This window comes from Salvelinus fontinalis, chromosome 4 (genome assembly GCF_029448725.1).
Source record: "Salvelinus fontinalis isolate EN_2023a chromosome 4, ASM2944872v1, whole genome shotgun sequence".
Lineage (NCBI taxonomy): Eukaryota > Metazoa > Chordata > Actinopteri > Salmoniformes > Salmonidae > Salvelinus > Salvelinus fontinalis.
In genome coordinates, this window is record NC_074668.1 from 13,532,517 (window position 1) to 13,544,918 (window position 12,402).

At 41.3% G+C, this 12,402-nt stretch overlaps 1 protein-coding gene across 1 annotated transcript in view; it reads left to right on the plus strand.

Moving 5' to 3' along the window:
- The first annotated feature begins 1,207 nt into the window (after positions 1 to 1,207).
- LOC129853129 (versican core protein-like) overlaps positions 1,208 to 12,402 on the plus strand; it is a 64,056-nt gene continuing 52,861 nt past the window's right edge. The window contains exons 1-4 of the mRNA XM_055918852.1: positions 1,208 to 1,271; positions 7,792 to 8,178; positions 9,575 to 9,749; positions 10,075 to 10,202. Of these exons, the coding sequence (XP_055774827.1) occupies positions 1,208 to 1,271; positions 7,792 to 8,178; positions 9,575 to 9,749; positions 10,075 to 10,202 (754 nt within the window). The remainder of the gene's footprint in view (positions 1,272 to 7,791; positions 8,179 to 9,574; positions 9,750 to 10,074; positions 10,203 to 12,402) is intronic.

Consider the following 12,402-nt stretch of genomic DNA (forward strand, 5'->3'; position numbering starts at 1 on the left):
TCACATTTCAGCAAACTCATAACAAGGAAAGTTCTTGAGGATTTAAATAATGTTATAGTCTACATTTCTTGCAATGCGCTTTTATGCACAACTCGAGAAAGCATTACAAACACTGGGCTATTGTAAGCCTATTTGTGTGCCATTGGTTACCGCTGTTAGCCTATCCAGTGGTATAGGGCAGTCTAGCCAAATTGAGTTTGAGAAGCTTTAGACACTCAGTGGTCGATAAGAGAGTAATCTCGTCCTCCCAGCCGGCTCTCTCTAGCAATTGAGCCTGGAAACGAGGTTAATGATAGAGCAAGATGACAGAACGTGGGGCAGTACATCAAACAGACAGGTTATAGATTAATACATGGGCAATGTGAATTGGCAACTCATCAACTACCCCTCCCCTCAACAACAAAAAAAGGAAAAAAGTAACCAGCCGCCAGAGATTCTTTTTTCTTTGAATTACTGTTCTTAGGGTGGAGTGTATTGAATCAGGACAGCCAGCCAGCCAACCCAGCCCCTCTAGACGTGTATTACGATATAACATGGCACAGCCTACCCGCCCTGAACTCTCTCCCACAATCAACTCAAATAACCGAGGGCTTGCTATCAGATACATTTATTACCTTTTCATTTGACGTCGGGAAGCGTGGCCAGCCGACCGAGAGGCTATAATGTAACAGTTCCAACTGATTTACCTGTCACTCGTGTTTACTTTGCCGAGGTGCAAATTAAATGAGGCCACTCACAGCCAGTCTGTTGAGCGTCCCCCCCTTTTCCCCCACACATTTGTGACTTGACCCAACAGGAGGCTACCTCCATGGGGTTCTCAATCCCACCACCCACATTCGGAGGAAGTGACAAGCCAGACAAATTGTCTTTAGCGACCACCGGGGAATCATACTAAGCAAGAGAGAGCCGCTGGACACTCGTTCAGGGCTGTAGAATGACACCGCAGAAACGGGGACGGACAGAACCATTCAATTAACCGCTATCAAGATTATATTCTCTAATCGATCCGTTGGAGTTCGCCTGTAACAATTACGTAATTTTGTTGGTCCACCACTATCGCTCACTTTTGAACATGCTGACATGTCAATGGACGCATCACTGTAATGAATGAGGAATGTGTATCTTGCTAGACCTTATAGCAGAAGGCTGGTGTGTCTTCAAACAATCAGTTAATTCATTGTGTTTCCCTCCCACCTTCAGGTTCAAGATGATACTGAATATAAAACATATCCTCTGGTTGTACTGCCTGTGTCAAAGTGCATCTGGGTTCGGTAAGTGTTGCCTACTACTACTTCTACTTCTACCATTATTACTGCTACTACTACTACTACAGGCTACTACTACTACTACTACTACTACTATTAATAATACTACTACTACTCTCTCTCTCTCTCTCTCTCTGTACAGTTTCTGTATGTGTGAGTTTGTTAAAAAAGGATTACCATATTAAAGTGAGAGTTCAGTTCACATAACATGGTTGTCCTTAAAATAAGTGACATGCGTAAATGAATCACTAATCACATTAAATAAATAATAATCTTCAGATATGACTTTTCAAAGCAACACAATGACTAAGGCTTTACAGTGACAGTGAAATTGGGAGACATTTTGGGATTAAGTGGGTTAAAATCTTCCTAGAAGTGACACAGGTTTTGACAGAGGGACATGCTAAATGCTGAATTTTGGAACTTTAGCAAGCCTTTATTGAATTTTCCATGTGGTCTATATTAAAGGGCACTTCATTTAATATACAGTTGAAGTCAGAAGTTTACATACACTTAGGTTGGAGTCATTAAAACTAGTTTTTCAACCAATCCACAAACTATTGTTTTGGCAAGTCGGTTAGGACATCTAATGTGAGCATGACACAAGTCATTTTTCCAACAATTGTTTACAGACAGATTATTTCACTTAAAATTCACTGTATCACAATTCCAGTGGGTCAGAAGTTTACATACACTAAGTTGACTGTGCCTTCCTGAAAATGTCATCATGGCTTTAGAAGCTTCTGATAGGCTAATTGACATAATTTGAGTCAATTGGAGGTGTACCTGTGGATGTATTTCAAGGTCTACCTTCAAACTCAGTGTATCTTTGCTTGGCATCATGGGAAAATCAAAAGAAATCAGACCTCAGAAAATAAATTGTAGACCTCCACTAGTCTGGTTCATCCTTGGGAGCAATTTCCAACCGCCTGAAGGTACCACGTTCATCTGTACGTAGGTATAAACACCATGGGACCACGCAGCCATCATACCGCTCCGGAAGGAGACGTGTTCTGTCTCCTAGAGATGAACGTACTTTGGTGCGAAAAGTGCAAATCAATCCCAGAACAACAGCACAGGACCTTGTGATGATGCTGGAGGAAACAGGTACAAAAGTATCTATATTCACAGTAAAACGTGTGCTATATCGACATAACCTGACAGGCCCCTCAGCAAGGAAGAAGCCACTGCTCCAAAACCGCCATAATAAAGACAGACTACGGTTTACAACTGCACATGGGGACAAAGATCATACTTTTTGGAAAAATGTCCTGTGGTCTGATGAAACAAAAATAGAACTGTTTGGACATAATGACCATTGTTATTTTTGGAGGAAAAAGGGGGAGGCTTGCAAGCAGAAGACCACCATATCAACTATGAAGCACGGGGGTGGCAGCACCATGTTGTGGGGGTGCTTTGCTGCAGGAGGGACTGGTGCACATCACAAAATAGATGGCATCATGAGAAAGGAAAATTATGTGGATAGAAAATTATGTGGATATATTGAAGCAACATCTCAAGACATCAGTCATGAAGTTCAAGATGGTCTTAAATGGGTCTTCCAAATGGACAATGACCACAAGCATACTTCCAAAGTTGTGTCTTAAGGACAACAAAGTCATGGTATTGGAGTGGCCATCACAAAGCCCTGACCTCAATCCAATAGAACATTTGTGGGCAGAACTGAAAATGCGTGTGCGAGCAAGGAGGCCTACTTACCTGACTCAGTTTCAGGAGGAATGGGCCAAAATTCACCCAACTTATTGTGGGAAGCTTGTGGAAGGCTACCCAAAACGTTTGACCCAAGTTAAACAGTTTATGGCTGCAATCCCGTTAACGGGATGATATGACAACAGCCAGTGAAAGTGCAGAGCGCCAAATTCAAACAACAGAAATCTCATAATTAAAATTCCTCAAACATACATGTATCGTATACCATTTTAAAGGTAATCTTGTTGTTAATCCCACCAAAGTGTCTGATTTCAAATAGGCTTTTCAGCGAAAGCACCACAAACGATTATGTTAGGTCACCGCAAAATCACAGACAAACACAGTCATTTTTCCAGCCAAAGACAGGAGTCACAAAAAGCTGAAATAGAGATAAAATGAATCACTAACCTTTGATGATCTTCATCAGATGACACTCATAGGACTTCATGTTACACAATACATAAATGTTTTGTTCGATAAACTTAATATTTATATCCAAAATAAATGCAGAGAGCCACGTCAAATATCATAAATACTCATCATAAACTTTGATGAAAGATACATGTTTTGCATAGAATTAAAGATACACTTGTTCTTAATGCAATTGCTGTGTCAGATTTCAAAATGATTTACGGCAAAAGCACAATATTCAATAATCTGAGAACAGCGTTCAGCCACAAAAGCAAGCCATACAGTTACCCCCAGTCAACAAAACTCATAAAAAGCATTATAAATCTTCACTTACCTATGCTGATCTTCGTCGGAATGCACTCCCAGGACTCCCACTTCCACAAGAAATGTTCGTTTTGTTTGGTAATGTCCATCATTTATGTCCAAATAGCTATTTTTGTTAGCGTGTTTGGTAAACAAATCCAACGTCAGGAAGCGCGTTCAATAAAAGCAGACGAAATGTCAAAAAGTTCCGTAACAGTCAGTAGAAACATGTCAAACAATGTATTGAATCAATCTTTAGAATGTTTTTAACATAAATCTTGAATAACGTTCCAACTGGAGAATTACATTGACTTCAGATGTGCGATGGAACATAGCTCCCTCTCATGTGAACACGCATGGTCAGAGCATGGTCAGGTCATGATAGACCTGACTAATTCCTGTCTCCTTCGGCCCCATTTCACGTTAGAGGCATCAGTCAAGGTTCTACATACTGTTGACATCTAATGGAAGCCGTAAGAAGTGCAAACTCATCCATATCTCACTGTGAATTCAATAGGGTCTTGGTTGAAAATCGACCAGCCTCAGAATTCCCACTTCTGGTTTGGATTTATTCTCAGGTTTTTGCCTGCCATATGAGTTCTGTTATACTCACAGACATCATTCAAACAGTTTTAGAATCTTCAGAGTGTTTTCTATCCAATATGAATAATACTATGCCTATATTAGCAACTGGGACTGAGGAGCAGGCAGTTTACTATGGGCACCTCGGGGCACCTTTCATCCAAGCTACTCAATACTGCCCCTGCAGCTATAAGAAGTTAAAGGCAATGCTACCAAATACTAATTGAGTGTATGTAAACTTCTGACCCACTGGGATTGTGATGAAAGAAATAAAAACTTGAATAAATCATTCTCTCTACTACTATTCTGACATTTCACATTCTTAAAATAAAGTGGTGATCCTAACTGACCAAAGACAGGGACTTTTTACTGGGATTAAATGTCAGGAATTGTGAAAAACTGAGTTTAAATATAGTTGGCCAAGGTGTATGTAAACTTCCGACTTCAAGTGTATATAAACATCAAAGTGACCCAAAATGCACTTATTTTGTGGAATGACCCATGCATGTGTTTCAGCACAAATCAGGTCGGCAAGTAGTCAAACACACTTTTTTGTCCTAAGTCAATTGGAAAGTATTGTGCTTTGGGCGGCAGATATTATAGCGGTTATAGCATTGGGCCAAGAACCAAAAGTTTGCTGGTTCAAATACCTGAGCCGACAAGGTGAAAAATCTGTGGATGTGCCCATGTGCAAGGCACTTAACTCTAATCTGCTCCAGGGGTGCCGTACTACTATGGCTGACCCGTTAAAAAAAACAGATTCACTGTATTTATCTGGTGTATATGAAAATATAATTTGTTTTTAAATGGTTTACAGTAACCATTACTGTTATAAGGTCCTAAACAATATCATAACCGCCATCGATAAGAGACATTACTGTGCAGCCGTATTCATCCACCTGGCTAAGGCTTTCGACTCTGTCAATCACAACATTCTTATTGGCAGACTCAACAACCTTGGTTTCTCAAATGATTGCCTCGCTTGTTCACCAACTACTTCTCCGATAGAGTTCAGTATGTCAAATCGGAGGGCCTGTTGTCCGGACCTCTGGCAGTCTCTATGGTGGTGCCACAGGGTTCAATTCTTGGGCCGACTCTCTTCTCTGTATACATCAATGATGTCGCTCTCGCTGCTGGTGATTCTTTGATCCACCTCTACGCAGACGACACCATTCTGTATACCTCTGGCCCTTCGTTGGACACTGTGTTAACTAACCTCCAGATGAGCTTCAATGCCATACAACTCTCCTTCCGTAGCCTCCAACTGCTCTTAAATGCAAATAAAACTAAATGCATGCTCTTCAACCGATCACTGCCCGCACCTGCCCGCCCGTCCAACATCACTACTCTGGATGGCTCTGACTTAGAATATGTGAACAACTACAAATACCTAGGTGTCTGGTTAGACTGTAAACTCTCCTTCCAGACTCACATTAAACATCTCCAATCCAAAATTAAATCTAGAATCGGCTTTCTATTTCGCAACAAAGCATCCTTCACTCATGCTGCCAAACATACCCTCTTAAAACGGACCATCCTACCAATCCTCGACTTCGGTGATGTAATTTACAAAATAGTCTCCAACACTCTACTCAACAAATTGGATGCAGTCTATCACAGTGCCATCCGTTGTGTCACCAAAGCCCCATATACTACCCACCACTGGGTAGTATCTTGCTCCTTTGCACCTCAGTATCTCTACTTGCACAGTCATCTTCTTCACATTCTACCATTCCAGTGTTTAATTGCTATATTGTAATTACTTTGCCACCATGGCCTATTTATTGCCTTACCTCTCTTATCCTACCTCATTTGCACATGCTGTATATAGATTTTCCTACTGTATTATTGTTTGTATGTTTGTTTATTCCATGTGTAACTGTGTTGTTGTATGTGTCGAACTGCTTTGCTTTATCTTGGCCAGGTCGCAGTTGCAAATGAGAACTTGTTCTCAACTAGCCTACCTGGTATAATAAAGGTGAAATAAAATACATTAAAAAAAATAATAACTCCATGTCTCACAGCAATGAGGTTTCAACCCAATCAACAACAAAAAAGCAGACAGACAACGCCAAGTCAATGTCTGTGAGCCCTGCAACCAGAGTAAGGTCAGCCCTATGATGGGCAGCAGTGGGCAGTTAGAACCTCAGGTCCTTTGCCCTGTACAGACAGGATACCGTTCAATTAGGCCCAGGTCCCAGTCTGGATTCAGCTAAAACAGCTGGTTTCACCTCTCAGCCCTAGTAAGGCCCTCTGTTTAGAGCCCTTGCACATCGTTGCTCTGAGCGTTCATTGATTCCCTCCAATGTGATAATCCCGTGCCGGTGGCCAAGGGTGATTCAGCCCGTTGCCATGGCATTGCATCTGGCATCGTGAGGATGTGTGCTGTGTGTGGTGTGGTTCTAACCGGAACATAAACAGAGCCTGGGAGTTACTCTGTGTTGATTACTTTATAAAAAGCAATAGTTGAGGGAATTGTGAATAACCTTGCTCCAGAGGACTGTTTGCCTGTCCGACCTGTTGCCAGAAAGTCTGAGTTGTTTAGAAAGACCAGATGCGATGCTCATAAGCTGTCATAGCTGTGTCATACTGTAGCTGTGTTTTTTCTTGTTGCGGCTTTGGCCTTCATAGAGAGAGAGAGTAACAATATATTTTAAGATATGTGGACCAAATAAGAGCTTTTACTCTGATGACTTGAAAACTCTGTTAATTTATGACTTGACATTGCATTTTAAGTATCATTCGTAGTTTATAGTGTTTCCCAGACACAGATTAAACCTAATCTTGGACTAAAAAGCATGTCAATGTAGATTATCTGTTGAACATGCTCCTTAGTCCAAAACCAAGGTAAATCTATGTCTGGGAAACCAGCCAGTTGTGTGTTTTTAGCTCTGATAGCCTGGAAGAACAGTGCATCAGTTTTTCTTATGGTTCCTGACAAGTAGTCTAGTAGTGGAACAACTTTAAGGCTCCAGACATGCCTTCCCTGTTTGACTATTTTATGTCATACACATTTTTATGTACATACATCACATTCTGTGTATGTCACTGAGAAGCTCCCCACCCATAGTTTTGAGGATGAGGCTTGACTTTCCAAGAGCTAGTTTGGTGCTATGATGCATGTCCTTTAATTGTCTGGGACTTAATGTTACACCCTCTGTGTCTGTTATTGAATAAGAGGTTCATAGCAAACTAGCAATACACTTGACTAATTAGAAGTCTTTGCAGAGTGTTTCAACTTTGAATAAAAGTTTTAACTTTTTATGAAGAGCTTGTCACAGACTGTGTTTAACAGATGTTAAAGCTAGAGGAAAAGCTTGGGTAGTGTGGTTGAAGGGGACAACCTTGAATCAATGAATTGTTTCTTGTTGTTTTTATTGTTGTTGTCCTTTATCACCTATACTGATACTGCCCCAGAGTTAACTTTGTTATGCTCTGAAAAAACATGCCATTGTTCAGTAATCTCTCTATACATTTTCAGCTGCCTTACCTAGTCTTTTTTGTTTTAAATATTTCCCAGCATCCAACACGTTAACTATGATGAGGCCTGTGAGTGGCTCCCTCTCGGGGAAGGTGGTTTTGCCATGCCACTTCTCCAATATGCCCACAGCCAAGCCCTCCATCAACGCCAACGGCACAGTAACCCCCACCAGCACAGACTACCTGCGCATCAAATGGACCAAAATGAATGGGGAAAAGGAATCCACAGTGCTGGTGGCCCAAAATGGCGTCATTAAGATAGGCCCCATCTACAGAAACCGTGTGTCGGTGCCCAGCCACCCAGAGGATGTGGGGGATTCTTCTCTGACCATGGTGAAGCTCCGAGCCAGCGACGCCGGCACCTACCGCTGTGAGGTCATGTATGGTATCGAGGACACGCAGGACATGGTCAACCTCGACGTCAAGGGTTGGTGTCATCTGTTTATTTCTGTATAGTCAGTTTCTCTGCTTCTTCTCTTATGCCGGAGAAAATATCTGCTAAGCACATTGACACTTTGGCAAGTTCATCATGGAAAATGTTTGATAAGCTTATGAAGTTGATGAGCCAACCTTTGAATGTAGTGGTGGAGACGTATTAGTAACAAATCAAAGCAATTTCCCTCAATGTGTCATTCAGTAAATATGAAAGTAGGGAGCACATGTGTCGACTGTAGACTTGGGGTTTCCTGCATTTTGTGCTAGAGACAACCAACTCTATATATATCGTCACGTGGGGCTCATCACTTCTGTAGTGGCTATGCCATAGGGAGGAGTTACTCAGCTACGTTATAGGCCTAAGTATTGTCTGCATTTGTGATATTGGTGCCTGTTGATGGTTCACATCCTTTTTACCTGAATGGTGAGAGACCCTATGCTCTTATAATAAGACATCTTGTTTTATCCTCTTGATTTAGCATAGGAAACAATCATGTGTGCATCATTAATCAGGAAGTACATCTGGTATTAGTGTGACATTCTTTCTCCCAATGTTTTGCATCGAAACAGTTTCTCATTGAAAACAGTGGCATGCAAAGTTAATCTTCTCACCAGGAAAACTAGATATGATCTGATAAAAGACAAACACAGTAAGGTCAGTCACTGATGAGGTGTCAACATACAATGTTGAATCTTGGCATGTTTACAGTCTATGTCCCAAGTGGGATATTATGCAGAACAGTTCCAGAGCTATGGCAACTGAGGTGTAAATCTTAATTTTTGTATAGAAGGATAACTGTGTCCCAATCACTTAATATGACCATATTCTCAATCTTTATTTGGGGAGTTACATTATCTGGCAGACATAACTCATATTTGGGACATTGAAAACAGGGATGGGTTGATTTGGGATCGCTTTGGCTTTCACAGAGACATAACCACCCATTTCTCCAACTTGTTGCAGTTATCATTCATTTCTTCAGCGTCAGTCTACTGCCACAAATATGGAAAGTCAGGGTCATGGTGTCGTCTCTAAATCATCCAGTGTTATCTTCATTTGTGGTCATTGCAGAAGGTTCTAGTCATCTTAAGCTAAATCATCACAAGAAACATATTAGACCCTGATTTATTTCACCTGTGTGAGCTATTAGACAGGAGTCATGACCCCCAGTTTTTAACTCTTTGATTTATGAATCCATTATTTACGAGAGCACTTTTCTACACAGGAACTAATTTGTTTTTATGTGTGCTTGTGCATGTGTGTGTGTGTGTGTGTGTGTGTGTGTGTGTGTGTGTGTGTGTGTGTGTGTGTGTGTGTGTGTGTGTGTGTGTGTGTGTGTGTGTGTGTGTGTGTGTGTGTGTGTGTGTGTGTGTGTGTGTGTTCCCAGGTGTTGTGTTTCACTACCGGGCAAGCACCAGCAGGTACAACATGAACTACAAGAGTGCTGTCCAGGCCTGCCAAACCATAGGAGCCTCCATCGCCACGCTTGACCAGCTTAAATCAGCCTATGATGACGGCTTTGACCAATGTGACGCAGGCTGGATCGCAGATCTGTCAGTTAGGTGAGATGACCTTCCATGTTCTATTCTGTTTGTGTCAAAAACTAAATAGAAGTAATTGGCTAAATCAGAAAAGGACTGTCTCCCAGGCTACTGGTAACTGGTTGTCACAGGGCCTGAAGTCTAAAACTCTTTGCCATAGCTGTCATTGGTCTGAATTTGCATGTGTACTGACATATACTGAGTTTAAGCCAGTGACAGTACCAGCTCTATTCTGACTCCCTGGCTTTCTCATTTATGACATGATGTACAGGTTAGCTGATGCAATCACCTTTCCCTTTGAGGATCAATTACATGACGTGACCTTATCTTCTGTTTGCATGTGTAGATACCCAATCACCAGACCTAGACCTGGCTGCTATGGCAACCTGCAGAGGAAGGCTGGGGTGAGGACGTATGGAGCCAGGAAGGCCACAGAGACCTATGATGTCTACTGTTATGTGGACAAGCTAGATGGTAAGAGAACAACATGTTGGATGTAGAGTCGGCTAGTGGTACGTCCAATGAAAACCAAGATGAGCACATCCAATGGAACCATACACAGACAAGCTGCTAAACTACACTGATTCTAGTCAGGGGGAGAAATGGGTTTCTACACACCTGGTGATGGAAAGAGTTGGCAATGTACCAATTTAGGTATTTATTCTGGTATTGTAAGCAAGTAAATGCATGTGGCAAGGCATTTCCTCTCTAAATATTTACTGGATTCTATTTTGTTTGTTGCCTGTTTATAACATACTTGCGGTCTGTAAATAGGAATGAGTGAAGGCTACAGTAACTCTACGTAACTTTGACAAGCAGCAAGGTGCCAAACGTTATACCCCTGACAGGCACAACCATCAAAAGAGACAAACTGCCAGGCTCTCAATGTTGGACCAGATCCTTCCTTCCTTCACAAAGGCTCTAAAAACGACACCAAAAACTATGTGGTGATGGGAGCTTTAAATGCTTCTGGCACCATAAAGGGAAAGCCTGAAATCGGCCAATACACTTTATTATCTGTGTTTATCCTTCACGCTGAGCCTGCTGACAAATTGAATGTTAGTCGCAGCGTGCTCCATCACTTGTCTCTGAGCGCTAACGTCAGTCCTCCACTCATGCTGGGAAAGTATCACACGTGTCTTCCTTGTGGTATTTTTAGGTCAAATCCTCTTGGATCATAAGGTGCATGATAATACCATTAGGGTGTAACATGTAGTAGTGTTGATCTTAATGCACTGTTATGGAGGCTAGCTGAGGAATGCATGTAGTTACTCCAGTATAATGTCAGCCAGGAAGCAGCACCCCACCCCACCTGTACCTCACCATGTTCTGCTCACAGTTCAACCCTCTCATTTACAATATACATATACTGTATGCAATAATGCACAGTACACAAATACAAATTTGTGACGGAATTCAGGAAGGTGAGCTTTAATCAAATGTTCATTCTTTTAATGCATTTTTATAAAAGTTCAGACACATAGCTTCAAAATTGTATATCATACACTGCATTTGGGGGAAACATGATAAAAGTTATGCTTCTTTGAAATTTGATAAACTTGTTATCCCACTTTGGAGAGAAGTAGGAGAAAACAGACCTTGAATGATTTTCACACTTCCTAGAGAGCTCTTTTTTGTTTATGCCCATTCAACATTGTTAACGCCCTCTAAAGCCTTAGGCCCACCCATCTCTTTAAAAAAACACATTTAAACGCATGAGTCAGCATGGCATTGTCCTCTAGAAAGTAGTCTGTCTATTGTCCCCCCTCTATTATCTCAGCCAATCATGGGTCCTAACTTTCTCCCTATATCGTGTAGTGTTTTCTCCTTGGCTAAACTAGGCTCATAATTTAAATGTTTTATTCATATTTACGGAACCCATACACATTTGTAATTCAGGCATATGAAAGTTCACATGTTCAAGAAGGCATAAAATATATGTATATATATTTTGTTGTTGCTGTGAAGTAGGAAATAGCATCAAACAGCCTTGATCCTGAATCCAAAATTGTACCTGTATTGTATGTACACTGTCATACTGTACCTTATACATACGTCCTCTGTATGGTATATACACTGTCATACCTTATACTACAATGTTTCTGTATGGTATTACTGTGCATATCAATGCATATTTATGGATTCTGAGACTTTCAGTGAACATTTTTCAATGTTTAGCAAGCCAGAGTATACTTCCCTTGACACTGAGACACATGGCAACAGAACAGAAACAGACAGTTGTGTGTTGTGGTGTTTAATATGTCTCACGCCTGCTTTATTAAAGACAAATTTAACACCAGACACTGCGACTGGGGATGTCCGAAACTTTCGGCAGTAAATCTGTAAGGTTTAAAGTATGGGATAATTCATATGGAAACTACTGAGAAGACAGTGAACGTTACACCCAAATCTTAACTGAAGACATGCAGTTTTTTTTATCCCCACTGTCGCTTGTTTTGAACTAGATTCCACTGCAGGCTGGTTGAAAACATAATAGGTGTTGACATCTTTATTTAGTGAAAAAGAACTTTGGATGATGAGTAATGAAGTTGACTACATTAACTATGGACTGCCACACCCACTGTGCGGGACCTAATGGCATGAGGGACAGACTGTCTTTGAGAGTGAAAACACATAGTCAGCATTGCTAGCCCACCTCAGGATAATGGAATGA